Source organism: Sebastes fasciatus, chromosome 24 (genome assembly GCF_043250625.1).
Source record: "Sebastes fasciatus isolate fSebFas1 chromosome 24, fSebFas1.pri, whole genome shotgun sequence".
NCBI classification, from domain to species: domain Eukaryota; kingdom Metazoa; phylum Chordata; class Actinopteri; order Perciformes; family Sebastidae; genus Sebastes; species Sebastes fasciatus.
The window spans coordinates 931739-956377 of NC_133818.1; the positions used below are offsets into that span (position 1 = coordinate 931739).

Genomic DNA, 24639 nt, shown 5'->3' on the forward strand with positions numbered 1-24639 from the left:
ACCTGGGATTAAACAACGTCACGTCACAATATAACAACACAACAAGTAATCAGTAATCAATAATCAGCTAGCGTTAGCCTCCAGCTAACAGCGTGACCTCATCATGACGTCCTCAACTAGTCAATAAAAGAGGTCTGGAGGTCTTCAGAAGCAGACTGGGACCACAACGAAGGTTTACAGTAGAGCCAGTTACCTACAGGATGGTATCGTCTGCATAGAGGTGTATAATTAAGAGGATATTAAGCTGTTTACTGTATATCAGGAGTTATAGCGTTAATAACTTACAGACATACTAGAAATAAACATCCAGACAGATGTGCTTCTAGAAGTTTTATTTCATTCATACTATAACACAACAGAGATCATTCATCTAGTTTATATCATACTTCATTCTCAAAGTGCAGCAACAATCAGTGTCAACAATAATTACAGATGTGATGATTAATATACAGATGTAATGATATCAGCTTGTTTGATTCATGTGACATTTATAAATCATGTTTTAATCCCTGAGTCCTTTAAAGACGATAATACGCTGCCTGTTAGTTAATGGCTAACGGCTAACGGCTAACGGCAGGTTCTGCTTATACAAGAGTTCAAATATATAATTAAAGTGTATAATGTCAGCTAACGAGGCTGTTTACCATCATTCACTCAGTTAAATGTGCGTATGTAGAAAATGCTGGATTCTCCATCAGTCCTCTAGACCTGGACAGACTAGGGGCTGAAGGATCCAGGTTCTCCATCAGTCCTCTAGACCTGGACAGACCAGGGGCTGAAGGATCCAGGTTCTCCATCAGTCCTCTAGACCTGGACAGACCAGGGGCTGAAGGATCCAGGTTCTGCAGGAGGACACTGCAACACAAAAACAGTCGGCAGGTTTAAATCCCGTACAGAAGGTGATGCCGTGTCTCCATCATGTTTACTGGTTTTACCTGAGTTCTAGGCCTCTTGGAGGAACTTGTCCTGACCTCAACCCAACCCAGCACCTTTGGGATGACTGTTGACTGCTAAGGTGGGATCCCGGCCCGGCGGGGTCGGGCACACCACCGTAAAGTGGTACCGGAGCCGTTGTATCGGAGCCGTTTTGCGAGTACGAGTACATGATGACAGTATCGGACCCGATACTGGTGTCGGTTATCGGTGCATCTCTACGTTCAATGAACCGACGGTTCAATTTAATTTAAACTTCTAGTTATATTTTTAGGGCTAAAGGCGACCACGGTTAAACCTGACTGAGACGTAACCGTGACGGACTCCGGGCGTTCTCCAGCTTCTGGAGTTCGTGGATCGTATCGATCCTTCCTGAGTAGTGTCTCTAAACTCTCATGGGACCAATAAAATCGTTCGTACCAGTTTGGTGAATCTGTCGCTGCAGGCGTTGCGGATCCTCTCGGCGGAGGCGGGGCTGTCCAGCCTGAAGGGTCCGCTGATGCCCGACTCCAGCCGGGCAGCGATGACGGCGTCTTTGATGGCGTAGAAAACCGACGCCGCCAGAAAGAGAGGAGGCTCGCCCACCGCCTGGAGAGGAAAAGAAAAACCTTCAAAATAAAAGTCTGCAGCAGTTGTGTTTAAAATGTTCTGAGCAGCGTCGGCGGCGTCACCTTGGAGGCGAAGATGGCCTTGTCGTTCGGCGCGTCGCGGAGCAGCGAGACGGTGAGCTGGGCGGGAATGTCGCCAAAAGCCGGGATCTTATAAGAACCAGGACCTCGAGTGAGGAGGACGCCGCGGGGCGAATAGTGAAGCTCCTCCAGGGTGAAGAGACCCAGACCCTGCATGAACGCCCCCTCAACCTGGAGACAGACAGAGGACACTTTGACCTGAGGGAGGCGCTAGAGGACAGGATGGGGACACTTTGACCTGAGGGAGGTGCTAGAGGACAGAATGAGGACACTTTGACCTGAGGGAGGTGCTAGAGGACAGAATGAAGACACTTCGACCTGAGGGAGGTGCTAGAGGACAGAATGAAGACACTTTGACCTGAGGGAGGTGCTAGAGGACAGAATGAGGACACTTTGACCTGAGGGAGGTGCTAGAGGACAGAATGAAGACACTTCGACCTGAGGGAGGTGCTAGAGGACAGAATGAAGACACTTTGACCTGAGGGAGGTGCTAGAGGACAGAATGAAGACACTTCGACCTGAGGGAGGTGCTAGAGGACAGAATGAAGACACTTTGACCTGAGGGAGGTGCTAGAGGACAGAATGAAGACACTTTGACCTGAGGGAGGTGCTAGAGGACAGAATGAAGACACTTTGACCTGAGGGAGGTGCTAGAGGACAGAATGAAGACACTTTGACCTGAGGGAGGCGCTAGAGGACAGAATGGGGACAATTTGACCTGAGGGAGGCACTAGAGGACAGAATGGGTGACTGAATGAAGGATTTAATGATTCATTGACTCACCTGTCCGATGTCGATAGCCGGGTTGAGGCTGTGACCGACGTCCATCACTATGGTGGTACTCAGGTTCTACAACACAAATATAACATGAAACATGTTTAACATGATATAAAACAGAATACAAAAAGACTGCAGTTGAAAATTGGATCCATAATAAAAAAGACAAATCTTATGAATAGCTTTCTTGATCTTTTAGAGAAGATCTTTGATGGACATTGGGGGGAAGAAGGGCTCCAATTTCTGCCTCAATCAGGTTCAACTAGTCAGTAAAAGAGGTCTGGAGGTCTTCAAAAGCAGACTGGGAACACAACGAAGGTTTACAGTAGAGCCAGTTACCTACAGGATGGTATCGTTTGCATAGAGGTGTATAATAAGTAAAATACAGTAGAGCCAGTTACCTACAGGATGGTATCGTCTGCATAGAGGTGTATAATAAGTGAAATACAGCAGAGCCAGTTACCTACAGGATGGTATCGTCTGCATAGAGGTGTATAATAAGTAAAATACAGTAGAGTCAGTTACCTACAGGATGGTATCGTCTGCATAGAGGTGTATAATAAGTGAAATACAGCAGAGCCAGTTACCTACAGGATGGTATCGTCTGCATAGAGGTGTATAATAAGTAAAATACAGTAGAGCCAGTTACCTACAAGGTGGTATCATCTGCATAGAGGTGTATAATAAGTAAAATACAATACAGTAAATAACAGGGGATCTAGTGTTGATCCCTGTGGGACACCTTTATCATCATAAAGTCCAGACCTTGTGAGCTCCGGTCAGACAGTCGACCTCCACCTCTGAACACGCCACACCGTAGCTGAAGTAGTTGAACGCTCGGCCCGAGTTTGAGACAAAGTCGTAACCCAGATCTGGAGTCCTGATGAGACACAGGAAGCAGTGAAAACTCCGTCCTGGACTTCATTTATCGACAGATTTACTAGACTTACTTGTAAAACCCGTTCACGCTGAGGTTGACTCTGTCGAAGTACGCTGCTCTCACCTGAAACACAGGTAGAAATATACTGAGTAAGACAATGAGACAAACTCCTGAGTACCTCTACTACTCTTACTGCAAGAAGAAAGTACTCCTGCTCACCCAGTCCTCCCATGATCCTTTGGGGTTCTTGGTCTTGTACGGTTCCAGGCGGTTCGCAAGGATCTCGCAGGCGTTCCGCACGGCGCCTCCGTTGAGGTCCGAGGAGGCAGAGGCGGCGGTGGGGCTGGTGTTGGGGACCGTGCTGGTGCTGGTCTCTGAGATGTGGATCTTTGAACAGGGGATACCCAGAACCCGGCTGGCGACCTGGACACACAGACATAGTGTGGGACAACATCGGAGTCCCCCAAGCGTCCATATTGGGCCCTTTAGCTACAGTTCCTCTAATGACCACTAGATACTGAATACTGAAATAAACTCAAAGGTCAGGTAGAAAAATCAAACAAAAAACTGCTTCACAATTTGGGAAAAGGTCAGATTAATGGACTGGGCAGCTCCGGTACCTGGACCATCTTGGTGTGGAGTCCTTGTCCCATCTCCGTCCCACCGTGGGTCAACAGCACCGAGCCGTCAGTGTAGATATGAACCAGAGCTCCGGCCTGCAGGAACACAGAAACATGGACTGATGCAAACCATCCAGACTTTAACAGTTCGTTAATCCGTGTTGTCGGTTCAGACCTGGTTGAGGAAGAGGGCGGTGAAGCTGATGCCAAACGTGGTGGGGAGGATGGCGAGGCCTCGTTTGGTCCACCGGTTCTGTCTGACAGGAAAGAACAGAACGAGTTCACCTCAACCAGCAGAGTTATAATGTTCAAACTGTTTTAGGTTCATCAGTTCTTCAACAGTCAACAGAAACTTCTTTGGACATTTTGTCGCCGACTGGACCGTTTTTACTTGTTGTAGCACCGACAGCGTGGTTCCGGACCGACCTACTTGTTGTACTTGTTGTAATGGGTTACCTGTTGTAAAGGTCGACGGCGGCTCGGCGCTGCTGGTATCCGGAGCGGGACAGGCACTCGTCCCAGCAGCGGTCCAGGGTGAACTGATCCAGGATCTGGTTGTAGGATGTTGAATCACCTTCCATATACAGGTTCAACCGGCGCACCTGCAGGAAGACGGAGTCACTATTTGGACGCTGCCAGAATTCATCATGTGTGACCTCATCGATCGTCCTCCTGATACGTACCTCCTCTGTGGGCCGGCCCAGACTCTGAGCCACGTCCGTCATCCAGCTCTCAGCGACCATCATGCCTTGTGGCCCTCCGAAGCCCCTGAAGGCCGTGTTGGACGGCAGGTTGGTGCGGCACAGGAATCCGCGGCCGCGCACATTCGCCACGCTGTACGAGTTCTCCATGTGGAACAGAGCGCGTTCCATGACCTTCAGCGGGCGCACAGAGGTGAGACATCAGCGTGACATCATCAGCGTGACATCATCAGCGTAACGTCTGTTCTTGGTGGCGATACTCACCGACAGAGAGAGGTCCATGGAGTTCCCGGTGTTACTGTAGTACGACACTTCCAGACACACCACCTTACCGCTGTTCAGGTAACCCACCTGGAGGAGCAGAAGAAGAAGAAGGTGGAGTGAAACCACGACAACCGGAGGTACCAACAGAAACTAAACAGAGTCAGAGCTCTACTGAACAAGACAATTCAATTAGAAACAACTTTATTTATACATTTATCCACAGTTACTCCATCAGCCCACCTTGTATTTTCCATAGAAGGGGTGTCGTCCTCCGGTGACCAACATGTCCTCGTCTCTGTCCAACATGCACCTCACCGGCCTCTTCAGCCTGACACCACACAGGAAGTACTTTTATTATATCTGATTTCAAAATAAGAGACTCTAACCACAGACGGTTGGCAGACCTACTTGTTTGCTGCCACGGCGACCACGGTGGACAACACGGTGGTTCGGCTCTCCTTCCCCCCGAAGCCTCCGCCCATCCGCTTCACCCGGACCACCACCCGGTTGGCGGGGACGCCCAACGCCTTCGCCACCAGAGACTGACGGACACAGTACGAGAGTTATATCTTTAAATATACTGATGTTTTTAAGAATTACAATTCATCTACTGCGTTTCACTAGACACAGCAGTAGATGAAGTATTGTTACCTGTGTTTTAGGAGTACTGTTACCTGTATTTTAGAAGTATTGTTACCTGTGTTTTAGGAGTATTGTTACCTGTGTTTTAGGAGTACTGTTACCTGTGTTTTAGAGTATTGTTACCTGTGTTTTAGGAGTACTGTTACCTGTGTTTTAGAGTATTGTTATCTGTGTTTTGGAGTATTGTTACCTGTGTTTTAGGAGTATTATTACCTGTGTTTTAGGAGTACTGTTACCTGTGTTTTAGAGTATTGTTACCTGTGTTTTAGAAGTATTATTACCTGTGTTTTGGAGTATTGTTACCTGTGTTTTAGAGTATTGTTACCTGTGTTTTAGGAGTACTGTTACCTGTGTTTTAGAGTATTGTTACCTGTGTTTTAGAAGTATTATTACCTGTGTTTTGGAGTATTGTTACCTGTGTTTTAGGAGTACTGTTACCTGTGTTTTAGAAGTATTATTACCTGTGTTTTGGAGTATTGTTACCTGTGTTTTAGGAGTACTGTTACCTGTGTTTTAGAAGTATTTTTACCTGTGTTTTAGGAGTACTGTTACCTGTGTTTTAGAGTATTGTTACCTGTGTTTTAGAAGTATTATTACCTGTGTTTTAGGAGTATTGTTACCTGTGTTTTAGGAGTATTGTTACCTGTGTTTTATATGTTTTTTTTACCTGTGTTTTAGGAGTATTGTTACCTGTGTTTTAGAGTATTGTTACCTGTGTTTTAGGAGTATTATTACCTGTGTTTTAGAAGTATTATTACCTGTGTTTTAGGAGTATTGTTACGTGTGTTTTGGAGTATTGTTACCTGTGTTTTAGGAGTATTGTTACCTGTGTTTAGGAGTATTGTTACCTGAGTTTTAGAGTATTGTTACCTGTGTTTTAGGAGTATTGTTACCTGTGTTTTAGGAGTATTGTTACCTGTGTTTTAGAGTATTAGTACCTGTGTTTTAGGGTATTGTTACCTGTGTTTAGGAGTATTGTTACCTGTGTTTTAGAGTATTGTTACCTGTGTTTAGGAGTATTGTTACCTGTGTTTTAGGAGTATTGTTACCTGTGTTTAGGAGTATTGTTACCTGTGTTTTAGAGTATTGTTACCTGTGTTTTAGGAGTACTGTTACCTGTGTTTTAGAGTATTGTTATCTGTGTTTTGGAGTATTGTTACCTGTGTTTTAGGAGTATTATTACCTGTGTTTTAGGAGTACTGTTACCTGTGTTTTAGAAGTATTGTTACCTGTGTTTTAGGAGTACTGTTACCTGTGTTTTAGAGTATTGTTACCTGTGTTTTAGAAGTATTATTACCTGTGTTTTGGAGTATTGTTACCTGTGTTTTAGGAGTATTGTTACCTGTGTTTAGGAGTATTGTTACCTGTGTTTTAGGAGTATTGTTACCTGTGTTTAGGAGTATTGTTACCTGTGTTTTAGAGTATTGTTACCTGTGTTTAGGAGTATTGTTACCTGTGTTTTAGGAGTATTGTTACCTGTGTTTTAGGAGTACTGTTACCTGTGTTTTAGAGTATTGTTACCTGTGTTTTAGGAGTATTGTTACCTGTGTTTTAGAAGTATTATTACCTGTGTTTTAGGAGTATTGTTACGTGTGTTTTGGAGTATTGTTACCTGTGTTTTAGGAGTATTGTTACCTGTGTTTAGGAGTATTGTTACCTGAGTTTTAGAGTATTGTTACCTGTGTTTTAGAATTATTATTACCTGTGTTTTGGAGTATTGTTACCTGTGTTTTAGGAGTATTGTTACCTGTGTTTAGGAGTATTGTTACCTGTGTTTTAGAGTATTGTTACCTGTGTTTAGGAGTATTGTTACCTGTGTTTTAGGAGTATTGTTACCTGAGTTTTAGAGTATTGTTACCTGTGTTTTAGGAGTATTGTTACCTGTGTTTTAGGAGTATTGTTACCTGTGTTTTAGAGTATTAGTACCTGTGTTTTAGGGTATTGTTACCTGTGTTTAGGAGTATTGTTACCTGTGTTTTAGAGTATTGTTACCTGTGTTTAGGAGTATTGTTACCTGTGTTTTAGGAGTATTGTTACCTGTGTTTTAGAGTATTGTTACCTGTGTTTAGGAGTATTGTTACCTGTGTTTAGGAGTATTGTTACCTGTGTTTTAGAGTATTGTTACCTGTGTTTAGGAGTATTGTTACCTGTGTTTTAGGAGTATTGTTACCTGTGTTTTAGAGTATTAGTACCTGTGTTTTAGGGTATTGTTACCTGTGTTTAGGAGTATTGTTACCTGTGTTTAGGAGTATTGTTACCTGTGTTTTAGGTGTATTGTTACCTGTGTTTTAGGAGTATTGTTACCTGTGTTTTAGAGTATTAGTACCTGTGTTTTAGGGTATTGTTACCTGTGTTTAGGAGTATTGTTACCTGTGTTTTAGAGTATTGTTACCTGTGTTTAGGAGTATTGTTACCTGTGTTTTAGGAGTATTGTTACCTGTGTTTTAGAGTATTGTTACCTGTGTTTTAGAGTATTGTTACCTGTGTTTAGTATTGTTACCTGTGTTTTAGAGTATTGTTACCTGTGTTTTAGAGTATTGTTACCTGTGTTTTAGGAGTACTGTTACCTGTGTTTTAGAGTATTGTTATCTGTGTTTTGGAGTATTGTTACCTGTGTTTTAGGAGTATTATTACCTGTGTTTTAGGAGTACTGTTACCTGTGTTTTAGAAGTATTGTTACCTGTGTTTTAGGAGTACTGTTACCTGTGTTTTAGAGTATTGTTACCTGTGTTTTAGAAGTATTATTACCTGTGTTTTGGAGTATTGTTACCTGTGTTTTAGGAGTATTATTACCTGTGTTTTAGGAGTACTGTTACCTGTGTTTTAGAAGTATTGTTACCTGTGTTTTAGGAGTACTGTTACCTGTGTTTTAGAGTATTGTTACCTGTGTTTTAGAAGTATTATTACCTGTGTTTTGGAGTATTGTTACCTGTGTTTTAGAGTATTGTTACCTGTGTTTTAGGAGTATTGTTACGTGTGTTTTGGAGTATTGTTACCTGTGTTTTAGGAGTATTGTTACCTGTGTTTAGGAGTATTGTTACCTGAGTTTTAGAGTATTGTTACCTGTGTTTTAGGAGTATTGTTACCTGTGTTTTAGGAGTATTGTTACCTGTGTTTTAGAGTATTAGTACCTGTGTTTTAGGGTATTGTTACCTGTGTTTAGGAGTATTGTTACCTGTGTTTTAGAGTATTGTTACCTGTGTTTAGGAGTATTGTTACCTGTGTTTTAGGAGTATTGTTACCTGTGTTTAGGAGTATTGTTACCTGTGTTTTAGAGTATTGTTACCTGTGTTTAGGAGTATTGTTACCTGTGTTTAGGAGTATTGTTACCTGTGTTTTAGAGTATTGTTACCTGTGTTTAGGAGTATTGTTACCTGTGTTTTAGAGTATTGTTACCTGTGTTTAGGAGTATTGTTACCTGTGTTTTAGGAGTATTGTTACCTGTGTTTTAGAGTATTGTTACCTGTGTTTTAGAGTATTGTTACCTGTGTTTAGTATTGTTACCTGTGTTTTAGAGTATTGTTACCTGTGTTTTAGAGTATTGTTACCTGTGTTTAGGAGTATTGTTACCTGTGTTTTAGAGTATTGTTACCTGTGTTTAGGAGTATTGTTACCTGTGTTTCAGGAGTATTGTTACCTGTGTTTTAGAGTATTGTTACCTGTGTTTAGTATTGTTACCTGTGTTTTAGGAGTATTGTTACCTGTGTTTTAGAGTATTGTTACCTGTGTTTTAGAGTATTGTTACCTGTGTTTAGTATTGTTACCTGTGTTTTAGAGTATTGTTACCTGTGTTTTAGAGTATTGTTACCTGTGTTTAGGAGTATTGTTACCTGTGTTTTAGAGTATTGTTACCTGTGTTTAGGAGTATTGTTACCTGTGTTTCAGGAGTATTGTTACCTGTGTTTTAGAGTATTGTTACCTGTGTTTAGTATTGTTACCTGTGTTTTAGAGTATTGTTACCTGTGTTTTAGAGTATTGTTACCTGTGTTTAGGAGTATTGTTACCTGTGTTTTAGAGTACTGTTACCTGTGTTTAGGAGTATTGTTACCTGTGTTTTAGGAGTATTGTTACCTGTGTTTAGGAGTATTGTTACCTGTATTTTAGGAGTATTGTTACCTGTGTTTTAGGAGTATTGTTACCTGTGTTTTAGGAGTATTGTTACCTGTGTTTAGGAGTATTGTTACCTGTGTTTTAGGAGTATTGTTACCTGTGTTTTAGGAGTATTGTTACCTGTGTTTAGGAGTATTGTTACCTGTGTTTTAGGAGAATTGTTACCTGTGTTTTAGGAGTATTGTTACCTGTGTTTTAGGAGAATTGTTACCTGTGTTTTAGGAGTATTGTTACCTGTGTTTAGGAGTATTGTTACCTGTGTTTAAGGAGTATTGTTACCTGTGTTTAGGAGTATTGTTACCTGTGTTTTAGGAGTATTGTTACCTGTGTTTAGGAGTATTGTTACCTGTGTTTTAGAGTATTGTTACCTGTGTTTAGGAGTATTGTTACCTGTGTTTAGGAGTATTGTTACCTGTGTTTAAGGAGTATTGTTACCTGTGTTTTAGGAGTATTGTTACCTGTGTTTTAGAGTATTGTTACCTGTGTTTAGGAGTATTGTTACCTGTGTTTAGGAGTATTGTTACCTGTGTTTAAGGAGTATTGTTACCTGTGTTTTAGGAGTATTGTTACCTGTGTTTTAGAGTATTGTTACCTGTGTTTTAGAGTATTGTTACCTGTGTTTAGGAGTATTGTTACCTGTGTTTTAGAGTATTGTTACCTGTGTTTTAGAGTATTGTTACCTGTGTTTAGGAGTATTGTTACCTGTGTTTTAGAGTATTGTTACCTGTGTTTTAGGAGTATTGTTACCTGTGTTTAGGAGTATTGTTACCTGTATTTTGGGAGTATTGTTACCTGTGTTTTAGGAGTATTGTTACCTGTGTTTTAGGAGTATTGTTACCTGTGTTTAGGAGTATTGGTACCTGTGTTTTAGGAGTATTGTTACCTGTGTTTAGGAGTATTGTTACCTGTGTTTAGGAGTATTGTTACCTGTGTTTTAGGAGTATTGTTACCTGTGTTTCAGGAGTATTGTTACCTGTGTTTTAGAGTATTGTTACCTGTGTTTAGTATTGTTACCTGTGTTTTAGGAGTATTGTTACCTGTGTTTTAGAGTATTGTTACCTGTGTTTTAGAGTATTGTTACCTGTGTTTTAGGAGTATTGTTACCTGTGTTTAGGAGTATTGTTACCTGTGTTTTAGAGTATTGTTACCTGTGTTTAGGAGTATTGTTACCTGTGTTTAGGAGTATTGTTACCTGTGTTTAGGAGTATTGTTACCTGTGTTTCAGGAGTATTGTTACCTGTGTTTTAGAGTATTGTTACCTGTGTTTAGTATTGTTACCTGTGTTTTAGAGTATTGTTACCTGTGTTTTAGAGTATTGTTACCTGTGTTTTAGAGTATTGTTACCTGTGTTTAGTATTGTTACCTGTGTTTTAGAGTATTGTTACCTGTGTTTTAGGAGTATTGTTACCTGTGTTTAGGAGTATTGTTACCTGTATTTTAGGAGTATTGTTACATGTGTTTTAGGAGTATTGTTACCTGTGTTTTAGGAGTATTGTTACCTGTGTTTAGGAGTATTGGTACCTGTGTTTTAGGAGTATTGTTACCTGTGTTTAGGAGTATTGTTACCTGTGTTTAGGAGTATTGTTACCTGTGTTTTAGGAGTATTGTTACCTGTGTTTTAGGAGTATTGTTACCTGTGTTTTAGGAGTATTGTTACCTGTGTTTTAGAGTATTGTTACCTGTGTTTTGGACGCAGACTGAGTAGAAACGAAGAGCTCCATCTCTCCGTCTTCTCCTCGGGGAACCGCCAGAGTCACGTTGGTCTCCAGGTAGAAATGTTCCTGACCTCCGATGTGCATCTCACCTGTCACATAATCAATCAGTAATCAATCAGTAATCAATACCTGATCAATACCTGATCAGCTGGAATCAGGAGGACGGTCCTACCCTCCAGGATGTGGTCGGCCTGTTTAAACCCCGCCTCCAGGTCGCCCCTCTGGATGGTTCTGATTGGCTGATAGAAGGACTGGGCGGCGATGGCTTCCTGTCAATCAAACCAACGAGAGCTCATCTTAATAACATCTGTTAATAATATATACTCCATCACATCCAGGTGTGTCTGGTCTCACCTGGATGGTGACGACCGCCGGCAGCTCTTCGTACTGGATCCTGACGGCTTTGGCGGCTCTCTGAGCGTGAAGCTGAGTGTCAGCGACCACGGCGCCGATGATGTGACCGACACACGTCACCTGCAGAACGGAGGGAAACATCATCAGCCTGGCTGGGAACCTGAGAGACTCACCTGGACCAGGAACTCACCTGCACCAGGAAGTCACCTGGAACAGGAACTCACCTGGACCAGGAACTCACCTGGCGGCCGGCGAGGACGGTCTCGTCGTATTCGACGGGTCCGGTGGCGTTACTGCCGGGGATGTCGTCGGCGAACACGCAGCAGACAACGCCGGGCATCTGCTCTGCTGCTGACGGATCTATAGAGCTAGGACACACACCTGGGTCAGACCAGACAGGTGTGTGTGTGTGTGTGTGTGTGTGTGTGTGTGTGTGTGTGTGTGTGTGTGTGTGCGTGTCTTACAGGATGTTAGCGTGTGCTTTGCTGCTGGTGACGAGCGCCAGGTAGAGCTCGTTCTCGTACAGCGGCACGTCGTCGCAGTAAACCGCCTCGCCCGTCGCCTGCTTCAGGGCCGACAGGTGCATCATGGGACGGCCCACCACGTCGTCCTGGCCCCGCCCCTCCGGCACCGCCTGGAGGACACACGTGAGACATTACACACCTGGAAGATACGTGGTCTGAGTAACCATGACAACCCGTCTGTACCTGGTAGACCTGAACGCTGGACGGCGTCTCCGGGTGATGAAGCTCTGCAGCGCTCAGACAGTCGGACCGGACGGCGTCCACGTTCACACCCTGAGACACAACATTCAGTAGGTGTGAACGGTATATATATATATATGTATATATATATATAACTAATCTATGTTCTTTAACCATATCTACACATTCTATTACACGTGTGTTCTTCTGACCTTCAGTCGGAGCTTCTGCAGCACCGTCAGGTAGAACTTGTAGAACAGACTGAGGGTCAAAGTTCGCCGGTACGTCACCATGCCGCCCGGCGCCGAGGGGTCGAGGGTCATCTCCTCAGCCAATGAGGAGCAAGCCTCCTGCAGAAGCTCCTCCCCCCACCGCCTGGATAACACATACACACAGTATATATGTATACAGTATATACTGTATGTATATATACACATTGGAGTATATTGACCTTGTGTTGTGCGTACTGGTTACCTTCCCAGCAGTCTGTTCGCCGTCTTCGTTGCCATCGTGGTGATGGCGGCCATGCCGCCGTAGCTCATCCTCAAGTCCTCAACGACGTCGGTCCCGGGAGCGAAGGTGACGCTCATCGCCGTGGTGACGATGCTGATGTCATCCTCCCGGCGAGGCGACTGTTTGAAAGCGGAGATGAACTGAGTCTGGAAAAAAACACAGAAAACACCAGAGTTAGAGTCTGGACAGTGGTTGCTAGGTGACAGACAGTGGTTGCTAGGTGACAGACAGCGGTTGCTAGGTGACAGAGAGTGGTTGCTACGTGGCAGACGGTGGTTGCTGGGGGACAGACAGTGACAGAGAGTGGTTGCTAGGTGGCAGACAGTGACAGACAGTGGTTGCTAGGTGACAGACAGTGGTTGCTAGGTGGCAGAGAGTGACAGACAGTGGTTGCTAGGTGACAGACAGTGGTTGCTAGGTGGCAGACAGTGACAGACAGTGGTTGCTAGGTGACAGACAGCGGTTGCTAGGTGACAGACAGCGGTTGCTTGGTGACAGACAGCGGTTGCTAGGTGACAGACGGCGGTTGTCGGGGCGATGCCGTCTCTACCTTCTTGCTGTAGGGGATCTCGATGGACACCAGGACCTCCTGCGGTCTCAGAACCGTCTTCCTGTAGCCGGTGAAGAAACCGTCGTCCATCCGAACCTCACGACTGCCATCTGAGGTCAAAGGTCAAAGGTCAGAGGTCAGAACGGGTCAAGAGGTCATGTTTACGTCTCTGTGTTGTGTTCACAGACCGTTGACAGCGTCAGAAAAAACATGAATAACTCTGATGAGTGTGACTGTTGTGTTGCCTTTAAGTGCTGTAGGATAAATGAAAACCATCAGTCAGGAGCACAGAGTGACCCTGAACGCAACACAAACACACTACATGTCATTTTATCTCAATGACAACAACAACTACAACTAAAGAAGGTGTTTGGTGACGCGCTGACGCAGCGCGGCACCATGGGAGTTGCTGTCAAAGGTCTAAAAATACTATCGTAGGAAAATGTGTCTTAAAACTGGATAAAGAGTTTCTGAGACGGCGTCTGTTATTTCTCTGGTTTAAACATCGTGATGATGTAATAACACGAGTTAACTACACATATACAGTAACAAGGATCAGGTTGTATTTATATGATTTAACGAGGAGACGTTACACATTAAACCTGTAAAAGTATAAACCTCTGTAATGAGTGACTCAGCAGTTTGGATTAAAGGTCACTTGAACGCCTACAGACCAACATGGAGTCAGTGAACGCACCGTGACCGTCTGATGTCACACATCTTATTCTCATGACTCTCTATTACTGCTCTACAGATAATAGACCCTTTCAAAATAAACTTCACTCAGTAGAATTAAATCAACTATGTGTGACCGTCAGTGTGTAGTTCAATGAACTTTGATCTCAGTAGGAAAACACAGATTCCTGGAATGTGTGTGTGTGTGTGTGTGTGTTACCTTTGTCCATCAGTGTGAGTTTGCAGTTCGCCGCCATAAAAACAGGGTTGAGGTCCGATATAGGGCTCGCCGTCATGATGTTCCCTCCTACCGCCTGAAAACACAACAACAACATAGTTATAGAACACAGAAACATCCGCTTTCCTACACTTCCTGAACTACTCCTGAGAATGTCCACTTTACTAGGTTCCTTGAACTCAGCACGGACTCTGTTCTGTGGTAGACAAAGCTACTTTTCTGTATACTAGCCAAGTACACTTAGACTTTTCTGTATACTTGCCAAGTACACTTAGACTTTTCTGTATACTTTCCAAGTACACTCAGACTTTTCTGTATACTTTCCAAGTACACTCAGACTTTTCTGTATACTAGCCAAGTACACTTAGACTTTTCTGTATACTTTCCAAGTACACTCAGACTTTTCTGTATACTAGCCAAGTACACTTAGACTTTTCTGTATACTAGCCAAGTACACTTAGACTTTTCTGTATACTTGCCAAGTACACTTAGACTTTTCTGTATACTAGCCAAGTACACTTAGACTTTTCTGTATACTTGCCAAGTACACTTAGACTTCAGACATCTAACTAAAAACCCATCGACCTCCAGACGAGGGGAACAGGAAGTGACATCATGATGACTCATTCCCTGGTTCAGTGTGTGACTCACGGCGACGTTGCGTATCTGCAGTCCGGCGAACCAGCGCAGCTGTTCCAGGACGGCGAGGAAGACTTCGGTCTGATGAGGAGGAAGAGTCTCCACCGCCGTCTTCAGCACCGCCCCCATGTGGCTGAGGGTGCACGCCGCACCGAACGCCACGCCTGAACACGGAGAAACCAGCACAACGTTACTGGTTTACATCCTCATCATCATGGTTCTTCATCAGACTGAATGTGTTCCAACAGTTTAGACAGATATCTGAATCATCAGTAGTATCGGTAGTATCGGTAGTATCAGTAATATCGGTAGTATCGGTAGTATCAGTAGTATCGGTAGTATCGGTAGTATCAGAAGTATCGGTGGTACCGGTAGTATCGGTAGTATCGGTAGTGAGTACTGACCGTCCTCGGTGTGGGTCACTGTGTTGAGTTCAGGAATGAAGGCTGGAGCCAAGATGACCGGATACACCATGTTCTTAAACTTCACCTCGATACCTGAAGACACACACAGGGAGTGAATATACAGTATGTACATACATACTACCATACATATGTATATATATATATATAATATATATGTATCTGTGGGAGACAGACTGACCCACTTCCGTGTTCCCCACCACCACGCGGGCGTCGGGATGTTTCCATTTCAGACGCAGAAACTCTTCCAGACTGTCGGGCTGCAGCCACATCGCCCTGTCGTCGTGGAAACACAGCGAGGACGACCTCTGACCTTTGGTGAGGGACTAGATGGGAGGAAGGAAAGAGTGCCGGATTATCCGTTAACACTTCCTGTCTGCAGTGAACTCATGGATATACGGAAAACTACCACTGGATTACTGAGAGACTGAAGGACTATATCCGACTGTACGCTGATGACGCCCTGGTTTATACAATAGAGATGAATCATCTTTAATTAGTTCAGTTTAAATCAAAACCTGCTCTACTGACACTTGTTGTGTGTTTCATTGTTTGCAGTTTACCATGAGTTCAGGAGGGAAGATGACTTCCTGTGTGGGGTCAAAGGGCGCGAAGTCGGCGGCGTTAAACAAAGACGTTGATTCCTGCAGTAAAACACAGGTTACAGTCAGAAACATGAAACACGCTGGTCTGAGATCAGTTTATAACGGTTCAGACTCACATCAACGTCGTCCTCTGAGCTGCTCTCAGCTCCGTTCCCATTGGTCCGACAGCAGCCGTTCTCCCGCCCCCGGCCGCCACAGCACCCCCCCTCCTGGAAGGACGAAATACACACACCGGTACATCCACATCACGTTAAAGAGAAGTAATCAATGTTTTAGATTAGTCTTCTTTGTTTTAAACCTGTTTGGAAGGTGTTCTATCTCACACCAAAGTCCTATTTAAAATAACCTCATTTAAACTAAAACACTAAGTAACCTCTGGAAGTCTGAATGAGCAGAGAAACATGATGGTGTTTCTCACCACAGTGAAGGTCTTGTATCCCTCCAGGATGGGCCGGTATCCGGTGCAACGACACAGATTTCCTGAAAAAATATAGTTTTGTCAAAGTAGTTCTGACATATTTAATACAGGTGTTTCTTCAGGGCACATCTGGCTAATGTTAGTCAATAGTTTCTGTCCCTCTTCAATGATAAACCTTTAGTACCTTGGAAGGCCTCCTCCACGTCGGCCATTCTGGGAGTTGGGTTGTTCCTCAGCAGAGCGTACATAGACATGACGATTCCCGGAGTACAGAAACCACACTGAGAGCCGTGAGCCCTCGCTATTCGCTCCTGAAGATCAAAACACATTTATAGTGACGGTCGTAAAACAAGGGAGGAAGCCTGAGCACCCGGAGTAAACCCACGCTAACCTGCATGTCTTTAGACTGTGGGAGGAAACCGGAGCACCAGGAGTAAACCCACGCTAACCTGCATGTCTTTAGACTGTGGGAGGAAACCGGAGCACCAGGAGTAAACCCACGCTAACCTGCATGTCTTTAGACTGTGGGAGGAAGCCTGAGCACCCGGAGTAAACCCACGCTAACCTGCATGTCTTTAGACTGTGGGAGGAAACCGGAGCACCCGGAGTAAACCCATGGGGGTTCAGGGTGGTATTGTCGTAAGCCTCAACTCAAGTCAAAGAAGATAAAGGCGTATGTATGCGTTTGTGTTTTACCTGTACAGGATGTAGTTTCCTCGCCACACTGCCGATGCCCTCCACGGTTGTCACGGCGACCAGGTGCAGCGAGCAGAGCGGGGCGAGACAGGCGTTGACGGCGTAGTGACTGGACGCAGTTAAAGACTGTTCATCTGATCACAGTTGGTTCATTTCATCGGCTGTGAAATCACTTTGTAGTCATGAAAGGACGTCAGACGGGACGCTTCATATTATGATATATATATACATCTATATATATATATACATCTATATATACATACACATCTATATATATGTATACATCTATATACATATATACATACACATCTATATACATCCTGTAGACACGCTGTGAGTTTAAGGATACAGCAGCTGCTGGCTGTGAGTCTGGTATCTGGACAGCATGACGGTACAGGCTCCACATCCTCCCTCAGCACAGCCCAGTTTAGTTCCTGTTAGACCCACTGAAGACAAACACACTGAATCACTGACCGTCTTCAGCGTCCCGTCACGCTCAGAGACACTCTGTCCTCCAGGACGGGTCAAACTACACCGGCTGGGCTCACTGGACGCGGGTCAGTCAAGATATAAGACAAGATGTCCTCATGTGACACCTGAGAGTCGTTACTGTCTCTACGTGGACACCTGAGAGTCGTTACCGTCTCTACGTGGACACCTGAGAGTCGTTATCGTCTCTACGTGGACACCTGAGAGTCGTTACCGTCTCTACGTGGACACCTGAGAGTCGTTATCGTCTCTACGTGGACACCAGAGAGTCGTTACCGTCTCTACGTGGACACCTGAGAGTCGTTACCGTCTCTACGTGGACACCTGAGAGTCGTTACCGTCTCTACGTGGACACCTGAGAGTCGTTACCGTCTCTACGTGGACACCTGAGAGTCGTTACCGTCTCTACGTGGACACCTGAGAGTCGTTACCGTCTCTACGTGGACACCTGAGAGTCGTTATCGTCTCTACGTGGACACCAGAGAGTCGTTACCGTCTCTACGTGGACACCTGAGAGTGGTTACCGTCTCTACGTGGACACCTGAGAGTCGTTACCGTCTCTACGTGGACACCTGAGAGTGGTTACCGTCTCTACGTGGACACCTGAGAGTCGTTATCGTCTCTACGTGGACACCTGAGAGTGGTTACCGTCTCTACGTGGACACCTGAGAGTCGTTACCGTCTCTACGTGGACACCTGAGAGTCGTTACCGTCTCTACGTGGACACCTGAGAGTCGTTATCGTCTCTACGTGGACACCTGAGAGTCGTTATCGTCTCTACGTGGACACCTGAGAGTGGTTACCGTCTCTACGTGGACACCTGAGAGTCGTTACCGTCTCTACGTGGACACCAGAGAGTCGTTATCGTCTCTACGTGGACACCTGAGAGTCGTTACCGTCTCTACGTGGACACCTGGGAGTCGTTATCGTCTCTACGTGGACACCTGAGAGTCGTTATCGTCTCTACGTGGACACCTGAGGGTCGTTATCGTCTCTACGTGGACACCTGAGGGTCGTTACTGTCTCTACGTGTCAGCCAATCAGAAAGCAGGATTTTCTGTTGCTGGGAGTCCTTGAGGAGCCTGGAGAGGTCCTTGGTTCCAGGGGCATTGGGGAGGTACCTGAAGACACTGAGAAGATGTTCAATTGGTCCTTGAAGAGGTTCCAGGGGTCTTTGAGAAGGTACCAGAGGTTTTAAAGAGGTCTGAGCTTCCTCAAGAATCTCAGGGATCTATGATACCTCCTCCTTAAGGAGCCAAGGGACCTCCTCAATGAGGTCCTTCTTGAGGAGGTAAATGTTAACCTTGAGGGGAACCGTAAACTCCTTGAGAAGGTACCAGGTCTGCATGGGGTGGCAGTAGTCCTTAAGGAGGTTCTTCAGGAGTTTCCATGGGTATTGAAGCCATTCCATGGGGTCCTTGAGAAGGTACTCTGGGGAGGTTCCAGAAGTCTTTGAGGAGTCTGAAACGGCCCTTGAGGAGTTCCAGGGTTCTTTGCATAGGTACTAGAGGTTTTAAGGAGGTCCTTGAGGAGGTGCAAGTTTCCTCAAGAATCAGGGATTCTCAATGATCTTTGGTACTTCCTCAAGGACCATTTGAGACTCCTCAAACACTTCTGGAACCTCCCCAGAGTACCTCCTTAAGGACCCAAGAGATCTCCTGAGGTTCTAAGGGTCCCTGTGCAGGTTTTGAAGCGGTGAATGTTAAACTTCAAGGGAATTGTAAACTCCTTTACAAGATACCAACGCTGCTTGAGGGGGTGGCAGTAGTCCTTTAGAGGGTTCTTCTGGAGTTTCCATTGGTATTTGAAGCCATTCCATGGGATCCTTGAGAAGGTACTCTTGGGAGGTTCCAGAAGTCTTTGAGGAGTCTGAAATGGCCCTTGAGGAGGTTCCAGGGTCCTTTGAGAAGGTACTAGAGGTTTTAAGGAGGTCCAAGTTGAGCTGATTCCAGGAGTCCTTCAAGAAGCTCAAATGTTACCCAAGTAACGCCCCAAGAACCTCCCCAACAAGCCCTGGAACATCCTTGAGAACTCTCAGGGTAATAACCACAGCAACAGGAGATCCTTGAGGAGGTCCTTGAAACAGTTCCAGGTCTACTGTTGCTCTGGTACTTTACATTTCCACACTTTGACCAGCTGACTGTGATCTGATCTACGGTCACTGACCTCTCAGTCAGTCATCGTAAACTAACCTCTACGTCATAAAACTCTCCTTGAAGACGTCCGGCGAAGCTTCTGGAGTTCTTTACAACACATCACTGGGAACCGTGGTTCACTACAGTTCACCGTGGTTAGTCTGCTGATAGTAGAACATGAAGTTCGAGTTCAGATTGAACGATGATGAAAATAAAATAAGAAGTGAAAGTTCAGTGAAATTGTGAAACAGGAAACGAGATGTTAAAACCTAGAAGAGGACGTTAAGTACAACAGTTCAGCATGGGATATACTGTATATAAATATATATATATATATATATAAAGTATAATGTAAGTATGTCGTACGTTTCCTCCTCAGGTACGTCAGCAGGGTCGTCTCAGGATCGGCGTTCCTCTCGACGATCTGCAGCAATAAAACAAGAACATAAATAGTTAAGTTAAATTATTAAAAACATTAAAGATAAATGAAGTCTTACAGTTAAAATCAGTAATAATCCAGGTTTAACCTGAGCTGATGACGGATCAATATTATCAATAAAAACATAATAAACTCAATAAGATAAGATGAATTAATTACAGAGAAGCAGACGTTATATTATTATTATATCAGAGCTGGAACCAGAAGTTAATTCATGTTTTATGACATTTTATAGACTAAATGAACTGATTAAATAGATTTATCAACAACATTATATCATATTACATGAATTTATCACCACAAATATACAGTTAATTACAGCCCATAAATATATTATTAGATCAATATAATATAAAGTCAACAACCAGGAATATTATAACAACAATATAAAACTGAAACTCATTCTATTTAAATGTGACTTCTTTTAAGAAAATTTATATTTTATTAATAATTTAAAATAATAATAAAATAAAATAAATATTAAAATAATAAATAAAAAAATGAAAGTTATAAGTAATAAATACCTACAGTTTTATTGTTTAGTTATAAACTGGGACACATTTCACTTTTTATTCTCAACACAAATAAATTAATTAATTAATTAATTAATTAATAAACTCTCAGAAAACTGTTTATTTAAATTAATCTGATATTTGTGTTTCTTTTTTATTTAATCTAAATATAATTTTAGTCTTAATATAACCTTTCCTTCTCTGTATCCAGATTCAGTTTGTTCCGCATGTTTCACATTAATCATATTTCACACTTCAGTTCTTCTGAATGAGCTCTTCTATTTATAGTTTTATATTTTATTATAACTCTGTGCTCAGACAGACAGCAGCTGTCATTTTATTAAGATTATTTATCAATATTAGAGAACCAACATCTATTATATCATTATTACATTATAAAGGCGTCTTAAAGCATGTTATAGTAATTATTAACTATTATATATTTTAATTCTATTACATTATAATAATTATATCATTATTATATGATAAAGTTTTCTTGTTATAGTAATTATTAACTAGTTATATATTGTTATATAAACTCGATGCTGCAGACTAAAGTCCACCTGAATATCACAACAGAACTCCGTTTAAAAAACAGCGTATTTAACATTAAATGAAAGATATTTTCACCTTCGTGCCGTTAACGAAGAAGACTAGTTGGTCAGACCTGGACCCGGACCGGGTCTCGGGTTCGGCTCTGGTCCCGTTCATCTCGGTGCTGGTCCCGGTCCTCTCGGTGCTCTCTAACGGGCTCTCGGTCCGTTATGACCCGCCGCTCCGCAGCGCCGCTCAGCAGACTGCAGAGGCGTGGCCTTCAGGGACCTGCAGGAAGAAACGGACAACAGATCATCAGAACATCTGGACCCAACAACCTCACTGAGGCCGAATCTGAAGGTGCGTTCAGGTGCTCCGAAATCACCCCAAAGTTTCAGTTTAACACCTGTTATTAACTGACAAAATCAGGATTTATTAACTTTCTGTCATTTCATCAATGAAGTTTGGAATGAACAGAATGTTTTTCTGGAAGCATTCGAAACAATGTTATTGGCAACAATGTTTTTAACAACAATGTTATTCTACTGAGTTTATTTTTAGTTTTCGTCAGACCCCTTTTTTTGCATCGCTACTCGTTCCACATTTTTCAACATAGAAACTCCATTCAAACATGAAAACGTGCAGCTCAATTAGGACATGATGGCTATTACTTTTCTCATTCATAACTTTCATATTTTCAGAATTATTGACCATAATTCATCAAAAATTCTCCATTGAAATGAATGGAAGAAATGTTCAGAATTTAAACATTTTCAACTCTTCACTGCTCGTTCATACTTTCACCTAGAAACTCCGTTCAAACTGTCAAATGTTCCACATCTTCTGTAGATTCTGGATATCATTCAACTTTTAATATCCCATTTGTACTCGTTGAAATATTTAACTTTGTTTGGAGCTTGGTAAAAGCGCCCTTTTTGTATGTTAAAAGGAAACTAAGGATTCACCTATTTTTTCAAAATAAAAGTCCCAGAAGGTAACTTTCTTAACTCAGAACTAACTATTTATAATCTTCAGCTGCTTTTCATGCAATTACAACTTTTATTTACTGATTCATATTCAACTTTTCAATGATATTAATACAAATTAAATCTATTCCCACTTTTCCATCTATTCCTACTCCTTCTCCTTCTTCTGACAACATCTAATCCAGCGTTACAGCGTTACAGCGTTACAGCGTAGCGTTACAGCGTTACAGCGTTACAGCGTTACAGCGTTACAGCGTAGCGTTACAGCGTAGCGTTACAGCGTTACAGCGTAGTGTTACAGCGTTACAGCGTTACAGCGTAGTGTTACAGCGTTACAGCGTTACAGCGTAGTGTTACAGCGTTACAGCGTAGCGTTACAGCGTTACAGCGTTACAGCGTAGTGTTACAGCGTTACAGCGTTACAGCGTAGTGTTACAGCGTTACAGCGTTACAGCGTTACAGCGTAGTGTTACAGCGTTACAGCGTTACAGCGTTACAGCGTAGTGTTACAGCGTAGTGTTACAGCGTTACAGCGTAGCGTTACAGCGTAGCGTTACAGCGTAGCGTTACAGCGTTACAGCGTAGCGTTACAGCGTAGTGTTACAGCGTTACAGCGTTACAGCGTAGTGTTACAGCGTTACAGCGTTACAGCGTTACAGCGTTACAGCGTAGTGTTACAGCGTTACAGCGTAGCGTTACAGCGTAGCGTTACAGCGTTACAGCGTAGCGTTGTAGCGTTACAGCGTTACAGCGTTACAGCGTTACAGCGTTACAGCGTAGTGTTACAGCATTACAGCGTAGCGTTACAGCGTAGTGTTACAGCGTTACAGCGTAGCGTTACAGCGTAGCGTTACAGCGTAGCGTTACAGCGTTACAGCGTAGCGTTGTAGCGTTACAGCGTTACAGCGTTACAGCGTTACAGCGTTACAGCGTAGTGTTACAGCATTACAGCGTAGCGTTACAGCGTAGTGTTACAGCGTTACAGCGTTACAGCGTTACAGCGTAGCGTTACAGCGTTACAGCGTAGTGTTACAGCGTTACAGCGTTACAGCGTAGTGTTACAGCGTTACAGCGTTACAGCGTTACAGCGTAGTGTTACAGCGTTACAGCGTAGCGTTACAGCGTAGCGTTACAGCGTTACAGCGTAGCGTTGTAGCGTTACAGCGTTACAGCGTTACAGCGTAGCGTTACAGCGTTACAGCGTAGCGTTACAGCGTTACAGCGTTACAGCGTTACAGCGTAGCGTTACAGCGTTACAGCGTAGTGTTACAGCGTTACAGCGTAGCGTTACAGCGTTACAGCGTTACAGCGTTACAGCGTAGTGTTACAGCGTTACAGCGTAGCGTTACAGCGTTACAGCGTTACAGCGTTACAGCGTTACAGCGTAGCGTTACAGCGTTACAGCGTAGAGTTACAGCGTTACAGCGTAGCGTTACAGCGTTACAGCGTTACAGCGTAGCGTTACAGCGTAGCGTTACAGCGTTACAGCGTAGCGTTACAGCGTTACAGCGTAGCGTTACAGCGTTACAGCGTTACAGCATTACAGCGTTACAGCGTAGCGTTACAGCGTTACAGCGTAGCGTTACAGCGTAGTGTTACAGCGTTACAGCGTTACAGCGTAGTGTTACAGCGTTACAGCGTTACAGCGTTACAGCGTAGTGTTACAGCGTTACAGCGTAGCGTTACAGCGTTACAGCGTAGCGTTGTAGCGTTACAGCGTTACAGCGTTACAGCGTAGCGTTACAGCGTTACAGCGTAGCGTTACAGCGTTACAGCGTTACAGCGTTACAGCGTAGCGTTACAGCGTTACAGCGTAGCGTTACAGCGTTACAGCGTTACAGCGTTACAGCGTAGCGTTACAGCGTTACAGCGTAGTGTTACAGCGTTACAGCGTAGCGTTACAGCGTTACAGCGTTACAGCGTTACAGCGTAGCGTTACAGCGTTACAGCGTAGAGTTACAGCGTTACAGCGTAGCGTTACAGCGTTACAGCGTTACAGCGTAGCGTTACAGCGTAGCGTTACAGCGTAGCGTTACAGCGTTACAGCGTAGCGTTACAGCGTTACAGCGTAGCGTTACAGCGTTACAGCGTTACAGCATTACAGCGTTACAGCGTAGCGTTACAGCGTTACAGCGTAGCGTCAGCTCTTCAGCATCCAACATTCACACTGCAATCTATTCACAAATAGCTTTTCTAGTTTCCTCACTGACGTTTTGAATGAGCTGAATGTTTTTCTGTGTCTGAGTTGACTGGACGTGACCTCTGACCCCAGATAAAGCTCCACGACGACGCCCCTCCGTCAGCCAATTATTCACAGCTGGGCCGGACCCGGAGGTCAAAGGTCAAGTAAAGCAGTAAAACACAGCATGATGATGTTTCTATTGAAGCTTTAACTCTCA

The 24639-nt window shown here is 43.8% G+C and overlaps 1 protein-coding gene across 4 annotated transcripts; it reads right to left on the bottom strand.

The window, feature by feature from the left end:
* Window positions 1-317: 317 nt before the first annotated feature.
* On the bottom strand, window positions 318-21528 carry xdh (xanthine dehydrogenase). 4 transcript variants are annotated; one of them, XM_074627167.1, is made up of 36 exons: window positions 21351-21527; window positions 20136-20193; window positions 17495-17591; window positions 17146-17254; window positions 16634-16760; window positions 16450-16511; window positions 16148-16240; window positions 15990-16070; window positions 15608-15752; window positions 15409-15501; window positions 15017-15168; window positions 14348-14441; window positions 13453-13562; window positions 12864-13048; window positions 12602-12764; window positions 12393-12482; window positions 12150-12319; window positions 11927-12053; window positions 11686-11805; window positions 11504-11600; window positions 11296-11420; window positions 5273-5406; window positions 5105-5192; window positions 4865-4951; window positions 4583-4774; window positions 4356-4501; window positions 4075-4156; window positions 3900-3995; window positions 3499-3702; window positions 3350-3402; window positions 3165-3279; window positions 2406-2471; window positions 1605-1793; window positions 1354-1521; window positions 760-855; window positions 318-708 (listed from the first exon to the last, which is right to left on the bottom strand). In XM_074627167.1, exons 1-35 carry the CDS (start codon window positions 21429-21431, stop codon window positions 805-807), a joined length of 4050 nt encoding a protein of 1349 aa, XP_074483268.1. In that variant the 5' UTR covers window positions 21432-21527; the 3' UTR covers window positions 318-708; window positions 760-804. The 4 variants fall into 4 exon arrangements, 3 of the variants coding, with proteins under 3 accessions (XP_074483268.1, XP_074483270.1, XP_074483269.1); XM_074627169.1 differs by lacking the exons at window positions 318-708; window positions 760-855; window positions 1354-1521 and having other exon boundaries at window positions 1654-1793; window positions 3165-3271; window positions 21351-21528; XR_012592951.1 differs by lacking the exons at window positions 318-708; window positions 760-855; window positions 1354-1521; window positions 1605-1793 and adding an exon at window positions 2252-2300 and having other exon boundaries at window positions 2341-2471; window positions 21351-21528.
* Window positions 21529-24639: the final 3111 nt, after the last annotated feature.